Source organism: Populus euphratica, unplaced genomic scaffold (genome assembly GCF_000495115.2).
Source record: "Populus euphratica unplaced genomic scaffold, PopEup_1.0 scaffold29.1, whole genome shotgun sequence".
NCBI lineage: Eukaryota > Viridiplantae > Streptophyta > Magnoliopsida > Malpighiales > Salicaceae > Populus > Populus euphratica.
The window spans coordinates 827,914-853,664 of NW_011499888.1; the positions used below are offsets into that span (position 1 = coordinate 827,914).

Consider the following 25,751-nt stretch of genomic DNA (forward strand, 5'->3'; position numbering starts at 1 on the left):
GTAGGGAAGTCAAGTGTGGCAAAGAAACACGATGACACAGAAGTCCTAAAAATACTCCTCATATGCTATACTGCAGAACGACATTCATGGCACTAGGTAACCATCAAGATTCTCGGAGAAGGAAAGCATAATAACATAAATCCACACCAATAAACATCCAAGGAAGAACCACAGAGACAAGCTTCCAGCTTGAAAAATCTTCCCACATAACCTTTGTGATGTTCTGGTTCAACTAACAAGGAAAAACCAGCTGAAAGAGAATGTATGTGATCCTCAATAAAATTAAGCTCTGTGTTCATGAAGTTTCAGTTAGACTCCCCAGTACATCATCCACGAATCCAGGCAACAGCAACTGTCGAAGCCAATGAATCGCTTAACCAAACAATCATGTCCATTCCAAACTTTTCCAACTGTCATATCATTCCTCAAAAAACAACTCTTTACCCCGATAGGAATTTAAAAAAAAACCTGTATTTTAACTTCAACAATCCACACATCCCCAGACCACTGCTGAGCCCTTGCTTGCAAAATTAAAATAAGGATCCGACCAAACTAATCTAATCAATCAAACAAATGTAACCGTGCTTCAGCAACCACTCTGGTGGAAAAATACCTCTAAAAACACAGCATCTCAAAGATCATAACCCAGGAAACAAAATAATAATAATAATAATTAATACGATGGAAATATATAAATAATTCAGAAAACTACAATTATCATCCTCAAATTTAGCGAAACCAGAAACAAAAACGTGAATAAGTAATTCAACAATAAAAAATGTATTATTATTATTATTAAGCATTTTTTATCTGTCCATAAGTTTTTATATATATTTAATTAATTATAAAATCCCAAGAATTCACGAACTTTCCTCTTTTATCTTATTTTCTCAGCAACCAAACAGAAAATTAAGGGAGGCAGAACAGTACCTGACACTCGACGATTTTTCCAAATCGATCAAACGCATTTTCGAGCTGTCGTTCAGTTATGTCCCATGACAAACCTCCAACAAATATTCGATTCTCTTCCTTTCCAGACATTTATTTCTCTCTATGTCAAATATAAACGCAGTTTTCTGCATGAACACGATGCCGTTTTAAACAGAGATTGAAACGGCATTAAAACAAGAAAACTAGAGAAGAAATTTGTTACCTTTTTTTTTTAGTGTCTCTGTTGGTCTAGAAACCCTAGAAATATCTGAATTGTTTTTTCGTGTTGTTGTCGAGAGACTGTATTTGTATCTTTCTAGAGATGGCCGTGGATCATAAATATCTTGGGGCGTTATTTAATTGAGCAAGGCCTTTGAACATGGCCCATCTTGGCAGACAAAAGAATTATAAATGGTTGAACATTTTAATAAAAATAAATCAGATTTTATTTGAACTTACCCTGTCTTTGAAAGATTATAAAATAAATATGAGAATGTTTTCCTTTTCTGACGTTGTATTGGGAATTTGAATCTGTCACAATCAAATTGTTGTAGTTACAATCAGGGGTGAATACAAAAATTGAAAAGTAGATTAAATTGAAAAAATTAAAAAAAAATAATTAAAAAAAACTGTGAAATAAAACAAATTAAATTTTTTAAAAACTAACCATATCGGTTCGGTTTTGATTTTATAAGTTTACAATTAAAAAAATCAAATTCAAATCTAAAAATCTGAACCAAACCAAAAAAAATAATTTTTATTCTAAAATAACCAAACCGAAATGAAACCAGTTAGTTTGAATTGATTTCAATTCGATTTTAATTTTTTAAAAAATCAATTTAATTATTTTTTTAATAAAAAATAAACCAAACTAAAAATAATCATTCTTAATTATAATTCTAAATCATTAATCACTAAATAAAAGATAAAAATACGTTTAGTATAATTATAATTTTTAATAATAATATTTTAAGTGACCGTTTTCTTTTATTTTTTATAATTATAAATATTCACATCAATTTACATATATCTTAACTAATTATAAGACTCTAAAATTATCTATCAAGTACCAATTACCTCATACCTCTTATAATTATAATTAAATGTTATTACCTCTTATAACTATAATTAAATGTTATTATTTATGGTTATCGTGGTTACGAGTGTAGACTTGTAGTTGTAAACGTGATGTACGATACATGTTGTTAAGATGCTTTTACTTTATATGAGATTTAATAAATAGATAATAAAGTCTCATTTCATTACTTTTTTTTCCTCTAAAAAATACACAAAAAAATTTAAAAAACAAAAAAATATTTTTTTTAAAAATTCGATTTAACTACAAAATCAGAGACAACCTTATTTATTGGAAAGAAACACTTTGATTAAAAAATTAGAAGACATCATTATGAGACCGGTAATGGACTCGTTGGATGATTTCATAATACTTACAAGGTAAAATCAGCAAAATTTGACATCGCAAGAAGAAAGAGAACAATAAAACAACTTGCAAACCGGGCAGACCTCAGATGAAACCGAAACAAATTTGATTGAACCGGTTGACCCAAAAGAAGTATAAAGAAGGAACAGTTACCTAAAGGCCGAATTCAAAGATATTTAGGTCAGATTCGAGACAGGAGACATGAAAAACTCCAGGAATTAGGATTAAATATTCAAAACACTGGCTACAATAGTCAATACGTGATTAAACCAAAAAACCAGAAGGCTGCAGAGACGTGTGATGGAACACAGAAGTACTTCGGACGGTGAGGAATTCAACCGCATGGGAGGCATCTACCATGACAAAACATGTGCAAGAAAAGAGAACAACATGCTACTCCTATCATTAATTGTAGAAATTAGAGTAAATTGAGATGCATTTATAAAGCCTTTGTTTTTCCTTGCCGCCCACCGAGCACAAACTAAAGAAAAGCGTAATGAAAATTGTACATCGTGAGAACCATGCTCTTGTTGGCCTCGTTATGTAGGGAGACATTCTCGTCAACAACCAACGTTAGGATCATCAACAAGATTCCTAACATCACCCATTGATAAAATGGCAATGTCGTGAAACCCATGCCATCAAGCGTTTTCGTAAATGGTTGTGGTGAACTGGTTGGTGATCGTAGTTTATACAACATCCTAGTGTGGTGGTAGCAATGGCTTTTATGGAAACAAAACCCAAAACAAGACGTCACAAAAAAGATAATAACTTTTTTGAAAGAAAAAATAAAGCACCTGCATTATGTTTATTGCATTTCGACACGGGAGATGAAAGACCTTGTCATTTCCCTTAAGAAACATCTTGATCTGTATTCGCATGCGGTTAGCGCCTAGCTGTACTAGAGACTCAAAACGATAAGATAGATCGTGATGGCCCCTAACTGAAGATAGTATCTCAATTTATTCCCAACCCATCAACACTTTCCTAACACCCTCCTCAATCTTGTTCCTGGACACAGGTAACCCATCACCTTCAAGTAGTATTCTGTACACTTCCCATTCCCGATCATGAATCATGTGCCTCCCTATCTCTACCTGATCAGAAAATAAAAGATACCATAAAGTGTGAGATAATCTTGGATAGCAATCATGTGTGATGTGCGCACCCAAAGAGAGGAGAAAGAATGGTACCGAGAAGATGGGGGTGTTTAGATTCTTGAGAGCCAGAGTAATATCGTGGAAGACAAGTGGCCGGCCCCTGCCAGACAACTCAACAGGGTTTGCAACAAGCAGCTCAGTATCAGGGCCCCGACTAACCACAGCCAGTCGAAGAGGACACAGAAGCTCCATTCTCAAACGAGAACACAATGCATTTTGTTTGTTGGGATCAACTATCTTCTTGCCATCTGCTTGCATTAAGAACAAGTCCACTTCACAGTTTCCTTTTCTACTGGCAAAGAAGCGTCCGTAGGAAATCTGAGATAAATCCATGTTTCACAATAAATATTATTGGTAACCAATGGGAGAATCACCTAGAAAGAGAAGCCATTAGCGAACTTCCACTGCTCAATGAAACCCATAACCTTTTTCTAAAAGTTCCACAACAGGTCCCGTGACATGATGATTTTCTCGTTTAAATAAAGGCTACAATCATGTTTCCTTCAGAATACAGGGCAGTTTTTGCAACATATTATTATGGGTTTCCTTCATCAACATTTCCGCAACTCAGCCTACAGGCTATTCCCTTAGAAAGGTCAGAGATACCAAGACTACCTAGGTATAAATGGTTCATGGTTTGAATTACTTACCTGGATATTATAATCCTTTAGAGTTCTTGTTATGTCATAAATGAGACCCTTGTGATCCTTGCAGAGAATTTTAACAAGTGTGTGTGAGGGACTGAAGGCATTGTCCACTGTAACAGAGACAGGGTTGTGGGCAAGAAAGCCACTTCGGGGATTATTGGGAAGCTCTAAACTAAACATGTCTTCTGTGATTGCAGAAGGAAGAAATGGTGAGCCTTGAGAACATGCAGTAAATTCTGGCCCCGCTAATTCAATCTCACAACTAATCAAGGCCTTCCCTAACACATTCTTCAGATAATGAGTTGTTTCCTCCTGTCTCGTTTTCGTGCGAAGAAGCTCCCTGATAACAAATGATCGAATTCCATTGATTAGCAAGAGAAAAGAAAGACAACCTTCAGACTCTCTCTCTCTCTCCAAACACACACACATAGACAAATCCACTCTTTATAAGTACACATCCAGAGTGAGTAACATTTTTGCAGCCAACTAAGACATTTTCTGGACTTTCAGAAGCTATAACAGTTATATAAAAAAATGAAAATGATGGTGATATGAGGAACAAGGCTCTTTTTTCTAGACAATAGCTAGCATAAAGGATTAGTTAAACATGACCTCATCAAGATAATATATGTGGAAGAGCCAGATAACTCAATAACTGAATTTATCCAGCATACTGAACTAAAACATTGAAGTCTGAAATGATTGGACATGGATGCTAGCATCATGGCAATTTAAAACAGGAACGGATATTTTAAAGATCAAAGAAAAATGCAGGTCAAGCCACGTACCAGGAACAAGCATGTAGCATTCAATTGGATTACTTAACCACCATAAGTTATTCTAAACACTCGCCAGATAAAAGTAAAAACTTGTATATTTATCAAAATTGACAAATTTGAGGTTATTGTCACAAAATGACAACAATTCTGTCTTTGTAGACACTTAACCCATCACTGGCATATCCAATAGATGCCATTGGTCATTGGTCATCTCTTATATGTCTTTAAGGTTGCAATTCAAATGCAAAACATATGCCATTTAGTACTGGTTGAAACCAGGGAGCCAGGGCATGACTGGTTGCTGGGATGGAAGGATAAAATAAATGTGAAATCTCACAATGTGGTTTTCAACTTTTCAAATTGCAATTAGCCTTGTTTTTCCTTTGGTAAAGAAACCGTAGGAGCATATAATTAAAAATAATAAACTACTAAAAGCAGAAATGGAAGAAGAGAGACAGAAAGACATAACCATAGTTGATCGACGTTTCCAAGAATGACCAACCTAGTATCAGTGATGTAAAAGAGGTCCATCACTCTCCCATCCGGAGCAGTGGACACCTTCACTCTTTCTATTGTCAGCTCCAGCTCACATAGAACCTCAGTTACATCTAAAAAGATAAAAGACTAATTAGCAAAGAATAGTTAAAAGATAATGTTCTACATGCTGTGATCCCATATTAAAACATATATATGGGACAAGAATGATCATTTATAGAAAAGAGGGGTAATTGGAATACACATGTAACTCCTTTATGAATTCTAATGCTCCCTCATGGTAAGCAGGCACTCATTTGGAGAACTAATATACCCGGTATCGCAAGACTTCCATCTCCCAAGTTTCCAAAACATTCCAACAGGAAGCAAGCCCATATGAACAGAACCAATTTTAAAAGCTGGCATGATGTCTCCAGAAATGAAATGTTGGATTACCGTGTAAAAGACCTTCATAGTCATAAGAGCACCAGAACTTCAACAGAAACACATCTGGCAGCCTTGGCTGTTGGTTCTCAGGTTTGTAGAAGTCAATCTCAGAAGTCGAAAAATATGATGGACACACCTCTAATAGCCTCTGCTTCAATAAATTCCACCTTGTGCTTGGCTTCCCCGCCACCCAAAAGACTATATAGCACCATTTCCCATCCGTTTGTCCATCTTCACCATGCAAAATCAATTCAAAACTAATCAACTATAGTTTCAGAGAAACTAAGTGTACCATAATAAAACTCGAGGAGCAATCTCATATTTCATGAACTATATATCAAACAGTGTTTCATAAAAGAACCTAACTCAAACAATGATACGAAATTGAAAAAATAGCAGGGAAAAACAGTTAGATGCATACACAATTTGTCATGATTGTCTTGGTTATCCAAAAAAAACACCTACAACCTAAATCATGATAAAAAGAAAAAGAAAAAAGAGAGAGAGTATACACACACTACGTTTCAGCACGAAAAAAATTGTAAAATTTAACCACCTAATTTCTCAACTGTAAATCCCAACAACCTCCTTCGACGCAGAGATAAAGGAAAGGTGCAAACAAAAAAGATACCATTTCCCTTTTATTCTCTTCTCCTTCAAATAACGGATCAAAACCCAAATTAATCATTCAGATAAAAGCAAATTTACAAAACCACAGCAGCCATAATGATCTTAGATCCCAACAGTAAAAGAAATCCCACAAAGGAAAAAAAGCAAACACTCAGTGATCCTTCTGCTACAAATCACAGAGGCCCAATTAGAGTAACTCAAAATTAACAAATCTAAAAACATTGTAAGGTAAAAAAAAAAAAAACAGGCTTACCTCCTTTACAAATGCTAAATCCAAAAAGCAAGATAACCCTGCACAAATCACAGCCAAGTCCAGCTCTATCAGGACAATTCACAGTAATCACAGTTGATTCTCCAGGCTTCTCTCCTTTACTTATCACTACAACATCGTCTTGCAATATCCCCATTCTCACCAGTTTCTCTCTCTTCTCCCTCTCCCAGCACACCCTCTTTTAACTCTCCCTCTCTCTCTCTTTGTTACCTCCAAGGGGAGAGAAAACAAATGCAAATTTAACAAGGATAGGTTTGGTACTGTGCTTTGAAAAAGAAAAATATATGTTTTTTTATTATTTTAATGTACTAATATTCATTTTCAGCTCTTATAGTGTAGGATTTTCAATGGTTACTCTATCATTCCAGCAAAAAGCTGAAACATAAAATAAATTGAGAAATTAGAAAAAAAAAAATTTTATTTTTATTTTTCCTGTATGGATTTAGTATTTTCTAGCAAACCCCACACACAACAAAAAAAAAAAAATTATAAATTCCCAAAACTTATTTTCTATCTTCCTAGATACTAGTTCATGCCATACTAACACAGTAATACAGCAAAAGTTCTTGAAAGTCAATAAAAAAATATATTCTAAATTTATGAAAAACGTGATCCCATACTTCATGAACTGAGTTGATGAATTTAAAAATCTTATCCAGGTTTTCGTTTTAGTTGAGTTCATTATTCTCCCTATCAGATATTATATTTATTTTCACAAGGAATTATTGGACAGTTTAAATACATTAGTGTTTCATTCAGATAATATTTATCATAATTAGCTTTATGTTTATATAAGTGCATAAATACTAGATAATAACAGATAATTTATTTATCTTCACTACTCAAGAGAGCCCAGAACCATGCAGGTTTCTCGATGGCTGTAAAATGACATGATCGGCACATCGAGATTTTCTTATAAACTATACCGTTAGTGCTGAGAATCTTATTCCGGTGGAGTCAGAGAGTGGGATTTGTTTTTTTATTTTCCACGCTATCCGTTAGCTGGGGCTTGGAATTGTTTAGGTGGAACTGCATACGTGGATGATGGACATTGGTTGGGTGGTAAGAGGTGTGTGCTCGACGAGGACGTTAGGTTTTACGTTTGCGGCAGAGAGAGTCGCGAGTGACGTGTAGGGGTTCGAGAAGCCGTGACTGTTGGTAAATAACGAGTTTATGGAGGTAGAGTTTAATTAAAAAAATATCTAAGACGATTAAAAAAACGGAATATTTTATTATTTTTAGGGAGCATAAAATGGAAATGTAAATATATTTTAATAAAAAATCTAGATTTGAGCATTACTATTTCCAGTGTGACTTATAGGTGAATTTGCTCTTCAATTCAAATCATACCGATAAGGGAAAGCAAATTACTTTAAAAATAAGTAAAATCATCCTAATATTAGATTCAAGGTTCCTACCGCAACATCAGATGATGGTAGCATGGAAGGCATGTCATCCACGTGCGAAGGGGCCTGTAGTTAGGAGATATTAACATTAACAATTAAAGGGAAAAAAACGAATTTTATTCTGGTTCACGCATTTATAAAACACCATCTATTTGCACTTTTAAAGAGTCTTTTTTTTTTAAACTTCGATCCTTGTAGTTTTAAGAGTTTACATTTCAATCATGATATTTTATTAATGTTATATTCCAGTCCATGACAGTTAAGATAGAAGAGAGAAAGAGCAACTCCTTTCGGGAAAAAAAAAAAAAAACACTTTTCAAATAAACAACCCTTGTTTATATCATGATTGAAATGTTACATTTCGGTCCATGGCAGTGACAATATTCATGTATGTGCTGTACACACACATCTCACACGTCCTCAACCATTTAGAGTATATTTGTTATTTAGGAATTAAATATTTTTCAAAGTTTTTTTTTTGGAAATATATCTATTTTTATTTTTTTAATTTTATTTTTGATGTTAACTCTATAATAACATGAAAACACACAAATAAATTAATTTAAAACAAATAAAAATAATTTTTTTAAAAAATACTTTTGAAACACAAAAATAAAAGAATTTTTAAAATTTATTTGGTAATGTAATAACTATTACTTTTCAAAATATTTTTTATTTTGAATTATATTAAAATATTTTTTTATTAAAAAACACTATTTCTATTGTATCATAACACTGCAATGTGAAACCCATTTTAAATAGAATTATTGTTAAATCTTCTTTATTTTACACATTAATTTCCATATAAATCAATTTAAGAAATTTTCAAAATTATTAAAGGGAAAGAAATTAGTTGTTTGTGTATTGGACGCTGCTCTAGTATATATTATTCATGATATTATTGTAGAAAATACTTTATTTGAAAATGGTGATAATACAAATACATTTTGTACTTTTAATTCAACTCAAGTATTTTTATATTTGAAAAAAATATTATTAACCTGTTGCGGAATGCAAGTCAATATATTATTTTTTATATTATCATGTGATGATTATTTTTTAAAATATTTTTTTTGAAAAAACTATATTGAGATACTATTTTTTATTTTTTATATCATTATATCAAAATAATATACAAACATAAAAAAAATATTAATTTGAATTGCAGAAAAAAATTAAAAAAAATTAATTTTTAAATCATTTTTGAAAGACAAATACAAACATATTTTAATAAAGAAATTCAATCTACTCTCGAATGAAAAAAAAGTTATTATCACCAAACTTTTATATAATATAAAAAATATTTTATCAATTTATTTTCTTTTTATAACATGAAAATAAAAAAAATAAAAAAATTAAAAAGGAAAAACAATTAAAATTGGAAATATACAGATGCAATTTTATTTAATGCATGATCCAATTAAAAGAAAGTTATGTAATTGATTTTTTTACAAACGAGTTTATATAGACACACACACACAGCTAGTCTCGTCTGCCTGGCGCCTGTTGTTCAACTCCTTAAACGAATCATGGAAGTAATTCCTCTGCAACCAAAGCTTGGCTCATATGTGACAACTATGTCAATGGCTGCCTCTCTCCCCAACAGAATGGAGCGGGGAATGAGGTTACAATTTCAATGTCACTGGATCAGGTATCTAAAATATTTGTTTTTTGTTTTAAAAATGTATTTTAAAAAATTAAATTTTATTTATTTTTTATTTTCAATTAATATTTTGTTAGTATTTTTAAATATTAATATCAAAAATAATTTTAAATTTTTTTTTATAAACATTTTTTTCGAGTGTTGTAAACTTCTTTTGATCAGTTTAATCTGTTTTTCAGTATAAACAAACATAGATTAATTTTTTTTATGTGTTTTATTTTTATAATTTCAATGTTAAAAATTAAAAAGAATACTTTGAAGTATTTTTAATTAAAAATTATTTTTATAAAAATTATTGCATTATTAAATACAAGCTTAGTATTTAAAATTATAAAATAATTTCAATAAATCTCAAAAGGTTAAATAGATTTTTTGTTTGTTTTTGATTTGATTTATTGAAAAAAAAGAATTGAAAGATAATTCTGATTTTTTTTAATTAATTTTCAATTTGGATTTTTTTTTTGTTTCTAGGCACCGCAACAAACAAATAATAAGTCCACTCTCCGCGAATGATGGCAGTACAAAGCAAAAAGCTTTGTTCGTAATGGGAACAACTGCCACTGGAAAATCAAAACTCTCCATCGATTTAGCCACTCATTTTCAAGGTGAGATCATCAACTCGGACAAAATTCAGGTTTACAAGGGCCTCGACATAGTGACCAACAAAGTTTCGGAAAATGAAAGTCGAGGTGTGCCTCACCACTTGCTAGGATTTGTGGAACCTGGGGAAGAGTTTACCACACAAGATTTTTGCAACCATGTACATATGGCCATGAGACAAATTGTAGGGAATGGAAACATCCCCATTATTGCCGGCGGCTCAAACAGGTATATCGAAGCACTCGTCGAGGATCCACTGTTCAAGGATAATTACGATACTTGTTTTCTATGGGTGGATGTTGCCTTGCCAATTTTATTTGCTCGCGCAGCAAAGAGGGTTGATAAGATGCTCGATGCTGGTCTTGTCAATGAGGTCCGAGGCATGTTTATTCCAGGGATAGATCACAATAGCGGGATTTGGCGGGCTATTGGGATTCCAGAGCTGGAACCGTATTTTCAAGCTGAAATGCAAATGGCCGATGAGGTGACCAGAAAAATGTTACTTGACACTGGTATCAAGGAAATGAAAGAAAATACCAAGAAGCTAATCAATAAACAACTGACGAAAATCAAATATTTGGCGAATGAGAAAGGATGGAAATTACATCGGATTGATGCTACTTCTGTGTACGAGAGAAGTGGAAAGGTAGATGAAGATGTTTGGGACAGCAAGGTTTTGAGACCTAGCCTGGAGATACTCATTAATTTTCTCCAGGAAGATGGGAAAGCAGAAGAAGCAAAAGCTACAGTTTCTAGTTCCAAGGAGCTGCATCTAGTCCGTTGACATATTTATTTAATGTTTAGGGGGATATGTCATCAGATACACCGCTTTGTTCAATTTTCTGTCGCATCTTTACTTCTCAACACATCAAAATAAATAAAAATGTTACTTAGACTCATATATATATAAATGATGTGAGAAAAACCATGCTCATTGTCTTCGTAGTATTTATTCCCTTTGGTAACTGGGTCTGATTTATTCAAAAAAAAGAAGAAAAATTAAAGACCAGATCTCTTCAGGGTTTTTTTTGTTTACGAAACCTGCGCATGATCCTGTCTTTTGCACTGTACATATTTTGTCTATTCTATAGGAAACATAATACTTCTTTACTGCAACTTAATTCAAGCAGTAATCCTTGGCTATTAATAAGATAAAATATTTATCGTCCAATGATCTAATTAATCAGGCTTCAAGTGTTTTATACTTTGTATATGATTCTGTTGATAATTTGGATTCTGGATGATTCTTTAATTAAAGAAAATGTCTGAATTTGGCAACAAAATATGGAAATAAGGAAGAGTCAAAATGGGGGTGTGAGGGAAAAAAAAGGAAGGAGATCTTTTTGTTTGGATGGAAGGAATGGATGGTTTTTCATTTTAATTAATTTATTTACTTTTATAATCTAAAAAAATCATTTTGAAAAGAAAAATATGATATAGGTGTAAATACATGTCATTGTTTCACTGAGAAGTAGGATTCACCTTGATAAACATCCGTTTTTGTGTTTGACTGTGTGATTTTTAGAAGATTAAAGACTCGATTGTTAAAAATTAGAGTTGAGACACTTAACTGTAAATATTGATAAAGTTCAAACACTAAAATCAGCGTGTTCTAAAAAAAATAATAATCGTGCATTGCAATTCCGCTGCTTCTATTCACGGGGTCACTCCGTTCATGGACTCGACAGAGGAGGAGTTTGAGAGGATGTATAGTGGTGTTTTGGGTGGTGGTGTGCCTGCTGTGGATGAGGGTTCAGTGTAGTTTGTGGATGCTAGTGGTTTGCCTGGTAGCATTGAATGGAGAGAGAAAGGAGTTGTCACTGATGTCAAGATTCAGGTACAGTTGCTAGCATTAGACATTAGTATATTTCTCGAGTTAATTCATTAGAGAGCTAATTTGATCAAGCACCTGGCTGCAGCACTGCTTATTCATTCTGATGGGATGCCTTTAACAAAATTTATTAGAAGGCTGGAGATGTGCATAGTTCATTTGTTAACGAGTTTGTGAGACTAATATCGCAGGGTGCTTGTGGATCATGCTGGGCTTTTAGCACCACTGGATCTGTTGAAGGAGCAAATTTTATTGCAACAAGGAAGCTTCTCAACCTTAGTGAACAACAGCTTGTTGATTGTGACAGTGTGGTTAGTTTCTGATTCCCCTTTTGATCTCTTGTTCTGATCATTAGACAGGCATCACAACACCAATAACTTTAGACACGACATCACCTCAAATTGGAGAAGTTTTGTCATCAAAATCAAGACCGGAAAACTCAAATATAATATCCACTGATTTCCTTGAGATTTTGGTGCAACGTGACAATAAGACAGAAAAGACTTCCTGTGATGAGGTTGCGGTGGAGGATTCATGACCAATGCCTACAGGTGTTTGATCGAGGCAGGGGGGTTACAAGAGGAGAGAACATACCCTTAAACAGAGAAACGTGGGGAATGCAAGTTTGATCCTGAGAAAATAGCTGTAAGTTGCGGCAAATTTAGTTCACCATGGACTTCTTGCAAGTAAGCTGATCCTGAGAAAGTAGCTGTAAGTTGCGGCAAATTTAGTTCACCACGGACTTCTTGCAAGTAAGCTGACCTTCTCTGAAGAGTAGCATATATGGATTCATAGAAGACTGCTGTTAATGGTTTCAACTTCCATTACACCATATCATCAATTAGCATTCGTTATTTAATATGTCGTGATCAATGATATTGAAAAGATTTTATCTGGGAAAATACAGCTGCATTGACTGCAATATTAATGCAAACTTGTATTAGAGGGGTCTCGTGCCCAGTTATTCGCGGCAAGAAATGGCTCAACCGTGGTGTTCTACTTGTTGGGAATGGTGCAAGAGGTTACTCCATTCTTAATTAGGTCTGGCTACAAGCCGGACTGGATCATCAGGAATTCATGGGGTGAGCAATGGGGAGAGAAGTGACATTACCTTCTTTGCAGGGGACATGGCGTGTGTGGCATGAACAAGATGGTCTCTGCAGTGGTAACCAAAGTTGCCTAAATATAACTATGCAAGCAAAACCAAAGGAAAGAAGAAGAAAAAATGGTTTGTTTGATTTAGTTTAAGTCTAGCTAACTAGCTAGCTTTTGTTATTTTGCTACTTAACAAAAGATCCGGTTTGTTGCAGTTTTGTGGCTTTAGGCTGTTAGCCACGAAGGCATCATATATGAGCCAATGTCTTAAAGTCACCTAGTAATTTAGAGTGACGGAGTTTCTCAATTTTAAATGATTGTAGACTCTTTTTTCCATGCTTTGCTTTGTCTAGAACCACCTTCTTGGTGAACCGGCGTCGGATTTTCTTTCTTCACTTGAAAAATCTGATCCTGAGAAACTTGAAGTTGTTTTCTGTGTGTTTGACTTCAAGTTAGAAAATATTGTCATCTTGAAGTCTTTCCTCTTTATAAAAAACGTCTTGATCACCATCATTTTCATGGAAACTATTCATTTTGCGACCAAACAAATTGAACACGACCTCCAGCCTTGCCGCCACTTTTCATACTGAAAACTCCTGAATTGTTTTACATGTTTACTTGCGACTTTGAATGAATTCGAACTACATCCTTGCAGGCCAAGTTTATCCATCAAATATGCTCCCTGAATAATTATATTTTATGTTTGGCTTGTTTGTTTTATTCATCATCATTATATATATCTGAATTTATTTATGAACGTACGAGTGAATGCATCTATGTCTTCCATCCATCCTTCTCCTATCTATTTATATCAACTGCATAGCAAAGCTAGTTAACCATATTTGCCACACTTTGAGCTGTAGTATAACATAAAAAATGGAGCTTTCAGGCATGAGTTCATCCACTTTCTTTGCCACTTTTCTTGCTAATACTTCAACTCTTCTTTTCCTTCTCCTCAGGTCAAGGAAATGAGACATATAGACTCTCCCTCGCCTTTAAGGACCAGATTGCTAATGATCCCCTGGGTATTTTGAGCTCATGGAATCAATCCACACTTCTGCGAATTTGTGGAAAGCAGCATAGAGAGTTGTTGAGCTTGACCTGAAGTCTTGCAAAATGATATGAATATCTAAAAACTTGAGCTGTTGGGTGATGATATAAGATATGATTTATATAATTTTTTAACGTATTATTTTTATTAAAAGCTCTTTAAATTTAAAATTGTATCAAAAAACTAATTTAAACCAAAAATTTAAATTACCAACTAGATCTTAAAAATAATTTTACATTATTCTCTAACATCTAATATTAATGAATCTGGAAAACAACAGCTTCATCCAGAACATCACTCGGGAACTGGGTAGTTAGTCTCGGCTACAGGCTTTGGTCCTAACAAACAACTCGTTCAGTGGTGAAATCCCTGCCATCATTTCTCGTTGATCAAATCTCTTTAGCCTTGAATTAGATGGCAACAAAAGATAACTCTTTCAAGCAACCGATGGATTCTCCTCGTCCAATTTAATTGGTGCAGGTAGTTTGGGGTCCTTGTACAAAGGAATTCTTGCATCAGATGGAGCAGCTGTGGCAGTGAAAGTATTCAACTTACTACGTAAAGGAGCTTCCAAAAGCTTTTATGACAGAATGTGCAGCCTTGATAAACATCAAGCACCGAAATCTCGTCAGAGTTGCAAGTGTACGTGCTGGTGTTGATTTTGAAGGTCATGATTTTAAAGCCCTTGTTTATGAGTTTATGGTCAACGGGAGTCTAGAAGAGTGGTTGCATCCAGTTCAGATTTCAGACGAGGCACACGAGGCAAGAAACTCGAACCTTATTCAGAGGTTAAACATTTCAGTTGATGTGGCTGCTGCGCTCGACTATTTGCATCATGATTGCCAAGTGCCTGTTGTTCACTGTGATCTCAAGCCAAGCAATGTTCTTCTGGATGCTGATATGACTGCTGGTGTTGGTGATTTTGGATTAGCGAGGTTCAGTCCAAAAGTTTCACTTCAGTCATCTTCAATTCAGAGTTGCTCTGTTGGTATAGAAGGAACCATTGGCTACGCAGCGCCAGGTATCAATAGAATAAACTTCTGTCATTTTATATGAGTTATATTCCTTTTATATATATATATAATTAAAAAAAACAGTTATTTTTTTTAATAATTTTTTTAATAATTTGGATTAGACCCATCTATCATGGATGAATCAGGCCTAACCCAATAACCAAATAAATGTTTGGGACATGATCACCATCATTCCTGCCAAAGACATACAATCCTCTCACGTTTAGTCTCCTAAAATTCTTTTGAAATAATAATATTATCATCTCGTAAACTGCCATCAGATGATGAATTTAGGAAATTAAGACTGACCCTTGTGTGTCTCTTGGCTAGAAGGCGCAAGGACATAAAAAATGCTTATATTTGCAGAGTATGGCATCGAGTGCGCGGTGCCAGCATACGGGGATGTGTACAGCTTCGGTATCCTGTTGTTGGAGATGTTCACAGGAAAGAAACCAGTAGATGGCTTGTTTAGTGACGAGCTGAACCTTCACAATTATGCTAAAATGCCATTGCCTGACCGTGTACTTGATGTTGTGGAACCCTTACTTCCGAGAGAAGTTGAGTGGACAAGTACCGATGCCTCTTGCAGAAAGAATGGTACTGGAGCTCACAAGATCTTGCAATGTCTGACTTCAATAATCAAGATAGGACTTACTGAAGAATTTGAAGATGGGCTTTGGATCTCAGGGTATCTGTTTGTTGAAGAATTTAAGGATGGGCTTTGTTAGATTTAATGGGTATTGGAATTTTATGTTACTGGGCTTTGTTAGATTTAATGGGCATTGGAAGTTTTCATTTCCTGTGTTTGCTGCGATACTTTTTGAAGGATAATATTTTAAAATAATATTTTTTAAATATTAATATATTAAAATTATTAAAAAATCGCGAAGAATCTGTCAAATCTTTGGTTTAGACAGTCCCGAACGAGCTTACCAGCAAAAAAAAAATAAAATGCAAAACCCTAGAGATCGTAGAGCCAATGAAGAAGAGATGCATAGACAGTGCATTTAAGGTCATGAAAGTACCCAAAAGACCAGGCCAGCTGGTTAACGAAGGGAGAAGAAAGAAGGGCATGATGGAAAACCACGCAGCCACGCCAAAACCCAGGCAACAGAGAAGACGAAGCAAGCGGTGATTCTACATTTCTACTTATGGTTTTTCGAAGTATATTTTATTTTAAAATATATTAATTTTTTTTAAATTTTTTTTTAATATTAACATATTAAAATAATATAAAAACACACTCAAAAATATTGAGATGACACAAAAGTTGTTTTTCCTGAAAATATATATTAAAATATTATTTTAAGATTTTTAATTTTTAATATTAATATGTTTAAATTATGAATAATTAAAAAAATATTAATTTAATGTTTTAAAATCAAGAATATTTAAAAAAAAAACATTGAAAGATAAAAAAACAAAATAACACAAAAGCCGAAGAACTATTGAAGTCCGCTATGAGAGTGTGTTCACAGTATTTTACCCCCACCTCCTATTTGTTTTTTAGTTATTAATGTTAATTGTTAATAATTGTTAACGCTACTGAATTTATTACACGGGTTATGCCTGCCACGTCAGCCTATAGACTAAAATCAATCAAAATCTGAGACGTCAATTAGAACTTTCCCTCCAACTAAAGCATGTGAAACATCAACCTTAAAATTTCATTATACACAATTCTTAAATACAATTATTAGGAGAATTAAATGTGGTTTTTTTATTAGGTATGGTTATTTTTTAAATAATATTTTTTATTTTTAAAAAATTATTTTTAATATTAACATATCAAAATGATTCAAAACATACAAAATATATTAAATTTTAATTAAAAAATTAAAATTTTTAAAACATTGTTTGCACTGTATTTTTAAATAATGTATTTTTGAGTTTTTTTCTCTTTTATGTGCTGGTTTCTCGATATAATTATTACTTTGCTTCAGAAATTTTTATATAGATGGATCAAAACAAAGTTTTTGAATTGGTGGCTGGTGAAGCTTTACGAGTCTCGAGCAATGTTGAAGTTACTGACCAAATTGGAGATGGTGTTACTGTTGCAAAGCATGAAAATAAGGAATTGAGAATTTTGCTCGGTGAGGTTGTGAGCAGCAAGAAAAAAAAGTTTTATTTTTTTTAAATTATCACATTCTAAAAATCTAATTTATAAAGTAACATAGATTAAAAAATAATTAAGAATTTAGCACAGTTGAGAGAGTTTAAAATGGCATCCATGACTTTTTTTAACAAGGATATCAAGAAATAATCTATTCTGCCATCAACTATCCCTCCAAAAAATAACAATTCATCCAATCATAAATAATTAGTTTTTTATCATCAAAATACAATTTATATATACATCAAATAATATATTAAATTACGAATAATAAAAGTACATTGACTTTTAAAACAATATAATATTTTATTAAAAATTAAACTAATTATATATCTATCCATAATTATCATAACATATAATAATATATAATTACATCTATTCACAAATTATACACGGTTCACATTTAGTGAAATACAACATGTAACTAGATATAAACATGATTGATGATGTGATTATCATTTACTACAAGTACAAATTATTTAATTGATGTTAATGATTTCTTGTATTTCTCTCATAATACCAGTTATTATAAATATTTTAAATTAAAATATATCAACTTTTAAAATCAAAAAGAGATATCGAGTATGATCTTAGAGTTGCGTGTTTTAGCTAAAACTTTTAAAGATCACAATACAATAATGAAAAATTCTTCAACCTTTTTTTCTATATTTTGCAAAATATTTATCACACCCAGTGGTGGAGGCAGGAGCCCCGATCACTCCAAGGAAAATTCTCCCCAGCCTCTTTCTTAAAATAAAATCTCAAAAAGAAAATCTCCCCTGTTAGTTAATTTGGCCCCCCTTGTTTTTTTTTATTGCTCCGCACTGATCACACCCAAAAAAAAAAACTATTTGCAGTATAGTTAAAACATGTAAGCTACAAATAATTTTTAAAATATTATTAAATATCCCAACACATTAGTGGTTATATTATTATAATGACGACCCTCGTAATCATAAGACAATGCTTTTGTTTTTTTTGTTTAAACGTATTTTCTACCTCCACCAACTTCTTATTTAAAAATGTGTGTGAACTATCTACGTGGTGAGTGATCAAGTGGTAAGAACTTGAAATTAAAAGGTTTGTTCTCTCTGTGATCTCAGGTTCGAGTACTTGATTGCTCATATGATGGTCACTAAAAGCTTACATGATTGTTAATTTTAGAACCCATAGAATTAATCATGATACACATAAATTTATCTAGATAAGCACGTTAATCTAAAAACAAATATGCGTGTATTGAAACTTTTTATAGCAGAACGAACACCAATGCAGGACAAACATCCTCCTTTACTTAAAGCTTCAATATTTTTATAAACAAGGTAGGATTGCGACCCTTGCTTTCCGACAAATCGAGCGTTTTCTCGTGCCGTACGTAGTTTGCTGGATCAAAAGTTCATTCACACCTATTAAATTCAAATGTATTGATAAATAATTAATTCTTATAAAACCCGTGACCACAGGGTTAAAAGACACGCGCTCCACCAACTGTGCTAGGCGGGCTTTTTACTCTTGGATTTTTCTTTTTTCTATTTCTTTTATTGAAATTAATTATTACAATTTCTGTTTCCAAAGCTCTGATTTTTTCCGATTAATTTAATTTCTTCAAATAATTATTTGACATTTCTAAATTGAATGGAACGAAGGAATCCTTCCGTCTCTCTCTTACCTTTTCTTCAATTTATCAATTAAAAAGAAATGCAACTTAATTAATTAATTAATTAGATTTTAAATTTATTTTATAAAACCTTAATTTGATTTTATAAATTCTAAAGTTACTAGAAATTTATATAATTATTAATTTTAGAATCTATAAAATTAATTAAATTACATACAATTTAATTTAAATACATATATTAATCAAATAAAAAAACTCATTTTAATGCTCAATGAAAAAAAATCATTTTTTTATTTTTTTATTTGAGCATCATTTTGTAATTTTTTTTATCTATTTAATAGAATGATAAAAATTATTTTTTAAAGTATTTTTTGGTTTAAAATATATCAAAATAATATTTTTTTTAAAATTTATTTTTAATATTAATTTATTAAAAATAATCTAAAAATATAAAAAAATAATTTAAAACTAAAAAAATTCAAAAACACGTTTACATCGTAATATTAAACAAGTTCCTTTAAACTAAGTTTAGTTGGGACTAGACTGCCGCACTGGAAAACACGTTTACATCGTAATATTAAACAAGTTCCTTTATCATACCTGGTTGAAATGTGGGCAATTAAGCAGTGCTCGAGCCAGCTTCGATGAAATTCCTTAGAGAAGCTTACTGTATTGAGAAAAGCTTCTTTTGTCTTTTATGTAGCTCATGTGCAATAAAGTAAAATAAATTTGGTTGCCCGTATTGAGAAAGGCTTCTTTTGTCTTTTATGTAGCTCACGTGCAATAAAGTAAAATAAATTTGGTTGCCGTTGTTTTTAAAATATTTTTTATTTATAAATATATTAAAATAATATATATTTTTTAATTTTTAAAACTTATTTTTTACAACTGCAAGCACAATAAAGCAAAAGCTTTGGTTATTTTAGTGATGCGCGAAAGCGGTTCGATGAAATTCCTCACAGAAATACATAATTACTAAGCGTTTGCAAAAACTGCAATGCGGTTGCTTTGTGTCAAGGCGATACTTTAATGGGCTTTGATTTCCATGGGATAGAAAAGGATAAATTTTTGTATCTTGTATTTGTTCAAGCCGGAACCTTCCACATAAAAGGAAGACCACGTCGAGAAAAAATTATGTCAAGAGTTAAGTTTAGCCAATTTTTCCCACGTCATTAGTGCTCTAAGGTATTCTGATAGTCGAGGCTTGAATTTTCCTCACGCATTGTATTTTGGTTTCATTTGCCGTGAAGCTAATATATCACATCTTCAAGAGTGAAGCTATTTGAATGATCATGTCTAAAATGGAGATTCCAGGCTTGAGTTCGAAAAAACAGTATTCGCTTTTCTTGCTAATAATTCAATTCTCTATTGCTTCATGTTTACTTGTAGGAAATGAGACAGATAGACTCTCCCTGTTAGCCTTCAAGACTCAAATTAGTGATCCCCTTGGAAAATTGAGCTCATGGAATGAATCCTTACACTTCTGTGAATGGTCAGGAATTATCTGTGGAAGGAAGCACCGTAGGGTCGTAGAGCTTGACCTGCACTCTTCGCAACTGGCAGGCAGCCTATCTCCCCACATCGGTAACTTGAGTTTTCTCAGGATACTTAACCTGGAAATAAACAGCCTCAGCTATCTTATTCCACAGGAGCTAGGGCGTTTGTTTCGGATCCAGGAGTTGAGCCTTGGGAACAACACATTCAGAGGTGAAATTCCTGTCAACATCTCGCGCTGCACAAATCTCTTGAGTATTGGACTGGCGAGCAACAATCTCACAGGAAAGCTTCCTGCGGAATTTGGGTCACTGTCAAAACTACAGGTACTCAATTTCCAACATAACCATCTGTTTGGTGAGATTCCACCTTCATATGGAAATCTCTCTGAACTTCAGATAATTCGTGGAGTGCGGAATAATTTGCAAGGAGGTATTCCCGACAGTATTGGGCAACTAAAAAGACTAGCAGACTTTACATTTGGTGTTAATAGTTTGAGCGGTACGATCCCTTCCTCCATATACAATATGTCATCCCTTGTTCGTTTCAGTGCACCACTTAACCAACTTCATGGGATTCTTCCTCCTGAATTAGGCCTAAGTCTTCCAAACCTCGGTACCTTTAACATTCACAGCAACCAATTTAGGGGACTAATTCCATCTACCCTATCCAATGCCTCGAAAATTTCTGATCTTCAACTTAGAAACAACAGCTTCACTGGAAAAGTCCCTTCTTTAGCAGGCCTGCATAATCTACAGAAACTGGTACTTAATTTCAATAACCTCGGAAACAATGAGGATGATGACCTGGGCTTTCTCTATCCCCTTGCCAATACTACCAGTTTGGAAATCTTGGCGATAAATCATAACAATTTTGGAGGGGTGCTGCCTGAAATAGTTTGCAACTTCTCCACGAAGCTCAGAATAATGATAATAGGAGAAAATAACCTACGTGGAAGCATTCCAACTGAGATTGGAAAACTCATCGGCCTGGATACTTTGGGCTTGGAGTTGAATCAATTGACTGGCATTATACCAAGTTCTATTGGCAAATTACAGCGTTTGGGTGTTTTTAATATCAATGGAAATAAAATATCAGGAAACATCCCATCTTCTCTGGGCAATATCACTTCCTTGCTAGAAGTTTATTTGTTTGCAAATAACTTACAAGGTAGAATCCCATCAAGCCTTGGAAATTGCCAAAATTTGTTGATATTGCGTCTCGATCAAAACAATTTGAGTGGTTCTATACCAAAAGAAGTAGTTGGAATTTCATCATTGTCCATGTATTTAGACTTGGCTGAAAATCAGTTGACAGGTCCCCTTCCCTCGGAAGTGGGTAAGCTGGTACATCTTGGAGGTTTGAACGTTTACAAAAACAGGTTATCTGGTGAAATTCCAGGAATTCTTAGCAGTTGTGTGAGTTTAGAGTATTTGAATTTGGGGGCCAACTTTTTCCAAGGGTCCATTCCTGTGTCTTTGAGTTCCTTGAGGGCACTTCAAATACTCAATCTCTCCCACAACAACTTGAGTGGAAAGATTCCCAAGTTTTTGGCAGAATTTAAGTTGCTGACAAGTTTGGACCTCTCATTTAATAACCTTGAAGGTGAGGTGCCTGTCCAAGGAGTCTTTGCTAGGGCGAGTAGATTTTCAATGTTAGGAAACAAAAAACTTTGTGGAGGAATACCTCAGCTGAATCTGTCCAGATGCACATCCAAGAAGTCAAGAAAGCTGAAATCTTCTACCAAGCTGAAATTGATAATTGCAATTTCGTGTGGCTTTGTTGGAATTATCTTGGCCGTCTCTTACATGCTTTTCTTTTTCTTGAAAGAGAAGAAAAGTAGGCCAGCTTCAGGCTCCCCGTGGGAGAGCACATTTCAGCGAGTAGCCTACGAAGACCTGCTTCAAGCAACCAATGGGTTCTCCCCTGCGAATTTAATTGGTGCGGGTAGTTTTGGATCTGTGTATAAGGGAATCCTCAGATCAGATGGAGCAACTGTTGCAGTGAAAGTATTCAACCTGCTACGTGAAGGAGCATCCAAGAGTTTCATGGCGGAATGTACAGCCTTGATAAACATCAGGCACAGAAATCTTTTAAGGGTTTTAACCGCGTGTTCTGGCATTGATTTTCAAGGTAATGATTTTAAAGCTCTAGTTTACGAGTTCATGGTGAACGGGAGTCTAGAAGAGTGGTTGCATCCAGTTCAAATATCTGACGATGCACACAAGCCAAGTGATTTGAGTCTCCTTCAGCGGTTGAACATCGCAATTGACGTGGCTAGTGCACTCGATTATTTGCACAACCATTGCCAGATTGCCGTTGTTCATTGCGATCTGAAGCCAAGCAATGTCCTTCTTGATGGTGACTTGACTGCTCATGTTGGTGACTTTGGATTAGCAAGGCTCCTCCCACAAGCTTCCCATCAGCTCTGTTTGGATCAGACAAGCTCCATTGGTTTAAAAGGCACCGTTGGCTATGCAGCCCCGGGTAATATTAGAATAATCCTTCCATTATTTACCTTTCAGTTTAGAATCTTGGTCTGACTTCATTTGATTTACATTGAAAGCTTCAATTTCTCTGCATTATATATGTATATCTACAGCATAGATTCCCTTCTAAAGACCTACTGGCCAATTTTATGTCACGTTAAGTTTGGAATTTTCAACAAAATATTTGACTCCTTCCTGTCCATTTCACGACAAGTATTTGCAACTATTTTATCTGAACTGCAGAGTATGGCCTTGGAAGTGAGGTGTCGCCTTATGGGGACGTGTACAGCTATGGCATCCTATTATTGGAGGTGTTTACCGGAAGGAGACCTACGGATGGCTTGTTTCAAGACGGGCTGAACCTGCATAACTTTGCTAAAACGGCTTTGCCAATCTCTGTGGCCGAAGTGCTGGACCCAGTACTTGTAACAGAAGCTGAGGAAACGAGTGGCGATGCCTCTCGAAGGATGAGCCGTATTGGAAATCATATGGAGTGCCTTGCTGCTATTGTCAATGTTGGAGTGGCTTGTTCTGCAGAATTCCCTAGAGAACGCATGGAAATTAGCAGTGTTGCAGTTGAACTGCGTCGAATCAGGCACATTCTTCTGGGACCTCAGACTCATGGGGAGGAGCGCTAAATTATTGCTGCACCAGAAGGTAAATTTCCATCATTTGATTAGTAACTGGACAAGTAGAAAGGATAGCAGTCAGGAGGCAACCCTGTATTGCACATTCCCGTTTCTGAGACCTTCATGTTACACGCACAAAATACAAGCATATATGGGCATGTCTATCTTTTACAAGCTGGGTTTTCTGCTTACACAGCATAAATAAGTTGCAAGTATCTAAGAGAACATTTACAGATGGTCCATTAGCTTGTCAATATTAAGTATGCCAAGAAATAATTAATGTATTGCAGGTCTGTGATCAGGAGATCAGAGTGCCAATGAAATACTTGAGGATCCAAAGGAGAATAGATGCCAACATCTAAATGGTTGAAGAATTGGAATAAGACTTCCCTCGTGTCGTCACAGGAACTTGTTTTAAGTTTCAATATGTCAGTGCCTGCTTTCAGTGTAGAGTGCCTTGCTCGTATGGTAGTCTTTCCGGTTATGTTTACCGCATATTTGTAGACGAATATAAGTATTTCGATGAATTAAGGATGGAATATCTAATGATTGATATGTTAGGATTGTTGTCGTTAATGTTCAAGCAATTATAGTATCTTTGTAGCCTACTTTAAGAATTAGAGTTGTTATTGTTAAAAGGCTACAATGTTAATTATACTAACCATTAATAAAATGATGAAATCCATCTTTTGCCATCATTAGTGCCATCATTTGTGTCATGATTTATGGCCTCTTGTCTACCATGAATTGTCTATAAATAGAGGTATTATTTGAAAGCAAAATGAAAGAGAGTAAGTGAGAGTGAAGAGAAGAGAAAACAAGAGGCTATCAAAGGCAACAACCCTACTGTAATGTGCAGTTATGTGTGAGAGCAATGAGAATATAGTTTGAGTGAAGTGATCCTCCTCCTCCATGTATTTGTGTTCTAACCCTTTCTCTATCTATCTTTAATAATATTGACTTCTCTTGTGGATGTAGGTAGTTTGCCGAACCACGTTAAATATTGTGTCAGTGTACTTAGCCTCCTATTAGTAAATACCAGTACAGCACTGGTCTGGATTCCCCCAACAATTGGTATCAGAGCATAAGGTATAAAGTGGTGTTTGATTTTGCTCAAAAAATAAAAGTTGTCAAAATTATGTTTTGACTATACCATTATGTAGAAGAAGAAGAGACGAAGCCATGGTGAAAACTGCGTCGAAATCGAACCTCGAAATCATCCCTACGCGCTGGCAAGGCGGCTGGCCATGAGCATAGACGCGCGCCACACGTCGCACGTGACTTCTTCGCCCAGATGAGCTGACCCGACTCGAATACCAAACGACCAGACCCACGTGCCTGACCTAGATAAGGATGATGTCATCATGCACAAGTGGCATGCCATGTCAGCACCCAGTCAGCAGACACGTCAGCATAATGGAACCCCTACCACATCATCAGCCTCGAGCCGACTGCGACTAGCCAAGTTGAGCCGAGCCGAGTTGGAGCTGAGCCAAGCAGTGAGCTGAGGGATAGGATCCAGTGTAGCAGATTCTACGTGCAACTGGATCTGAGATTGAATCCAGGCCGCTCATCAGGCTAGAATTGTTTTGATCAAATCTTAGCCGTTTGAAATGCGATATGGATGATTTCAAACTTGTTTCCATCTAATTTGATCATTTTAGATGCAATGGCGTTGTCCGATCATTGAGATTTGTAATTGAAAGTGGTGGCGGTGAATTATTGAGAGAGATTGCTCAATAAAGAGGCATTTGAAGGTTATCGTGGTGGTCGATGGAGAAGAAGAAGAAGAAATCACACATGTTTGCCCAATTACGTGTGCTGAACTGCTAAGTGGGGAAAATTTTAATTGCCTTAAGAAAAGGCAAAAATTGAGACACTCTGGACACCCAATCATGTGGACAATTTGAGATGGAGAGTGGAAATTAATAAAGACCAATCTTGACGAATCTAAGCATTGATAGTCTCAC

At 34.5% G+C, this 25,751-nt stretch overlaps 5 protein-coding genes and 1 long non-coding RNA gene across 10 annotated transcripts in view; 4 read left to right on the plus strand and 2 right to left on the minus strand.

Moving 5' to 3' along the window:
- The window catches only part of LOC105130708 (glycine-rich RNA-binding protein RZ1C-like), a 4,909-nt gene extending 3,663 nt beyond the window's left edge, over positions 1–1,246 (minus strand). The window contains exons 1-2 of one of the 3 annotated variants that reach the window (XM_011033344.1): positions 1,157–1,246; positions 931–1,077 (exon numbers count right to left, since the gene is read on the minus strand). In XM_011033344.1, the coding sequence (XP_011031646.1) occupies positions 931–1,041 (111 nt within the window). In that variant the 5' untranslated portion in view covers positions 1,042–1,077; positions 1,157–1,246. Of the gene's footprint in view, positions 1–930; positions 1,078–1,153 lie in introns of all 3 variants that reach the window. The other 2 variants (XM_011033345.1, XM_011033346.1) reach the window with 2 other exon arrangements.
- A 1,519-nt stretch (positions 1,247–2,765) lies between these two features.
- LOC105130709 (uncharacterized) lies at positions 2,766–7,206 on the minus strand. The gene is made up of 6 exons (XM_011033348.1): positions 6,762–7,206; positions 5,888–6,109; positions 5,460–5,565; positions 4,182–4,518; positions 3,565–3,849; positions 2,766–3,468 (listed from the first exon to the last, which is right to left on the minus strand). The coding sequence occupies exons 1-6, from the start codon at positions 6,913–6,915 to the stop codon at positions 3,334–3,336; spliced, it is 1,239 nt and encodes a 412-aa protein (XP_011031650.1). The 5' UTR covers positions 6,916–7,206; the 3' UTR covers positions 2,766–3,333.
- Positions 7,207–9,714: 2,508 nt separating this feature from the next.
- On the plus strand, positions 9,715–11,232 carry LOC105130823 (adenylate isopentenyltransferase 5, chloroplastic-like). The gene is made up of 2 exons (XM_011033506.1): positions 9,715–9,836; positions 10,320–11,232. The coding sequence occupies exons 1-2, from the start codon at positions 9,715–9,717 to the stop codon at positions 11,230–11,232; spliced, it is 1,035 nt and encodes a 344-aa protein (XP_011031808.1).
- Positions 11,233–12,099: 867 nt separating this feature from the next.
- Positions 12,100–14,484, plus strand: LOC105130710 (uncharacterized). 2 transcript variants are annotated; one of them, XR_843293.1, is made up of 4 exons: positions 12,100–12,285; positions 12,471–12,965; positions 13,187–13,507; positions 14,334–14,484. It is a non-coding gene; the product is annotated as an uncharacterized LOC105130710 (long non-coding RNA). The 2 variants fall into 2 exon arrangements; XR_843292.1 differs by lacking the exon at positions 14,334–14,484 and having other exon boundaries at positions 13,187–14,075.
- A 206-nt stretch (positions 14,485–14,690) lies between these two features.
- LOC105130711 (probable LRR receptor-like serine/threonine-protein kinase At3g47570) lies at positions 14,691–16,182 on the plus strand. The gene is made up of 2 exons (XM_011033349.1): positions 14,691–15,446; positions 15,805–16,182. Exons 1-2 carry the CDS (start codon positions 15,008–15,010, stop codon positions 16,164–16,166), a joined length of 801 nt encoding a protein of 266 aa, XP_011031651.1. The 5' UTR covers positions 14,691–15,007; the 3' UTR covers positions 16,167–16,182.
- Positions 16,183–20,321: 4,139 nt separating this feature from the next.
- LOC105130713 (probable LRR receptor-like serine/threonine-protein kinase At3g47570) lies at positions 20,322–24,336 on the plus strand. Of its 2 annotated transcripts, XM_011033351.1 has the most exons (3): positions 20,322–23,150; positions 23,396–23,809; positions 24,072–24,336. In XM_011033351.1, the coding sequence occupies exons 1-2, from the start codon at positions 20,456–20,458 to the stop codon at positions 23,788–23,790; spliced, it is 3,090 nt and encodes a 1,029-aa protein (XP_011031653.1). In that variant the 5' UTR covers positions 20,322–20,455; the 3' UTR covers positions 23,791–23,809; positions 24,072–24,336. The 2 variants fall into 2 exon arrangements, with proteins under 2 accessions (XP_011031653.1, XP_011031652.1); XM_011033350.1 differs by having other exon boundaries at positions 23,396–24,336.
- The last annotated feature ends 1,415 nt before the right edge of the window (positions 24,337–25,751 follow it).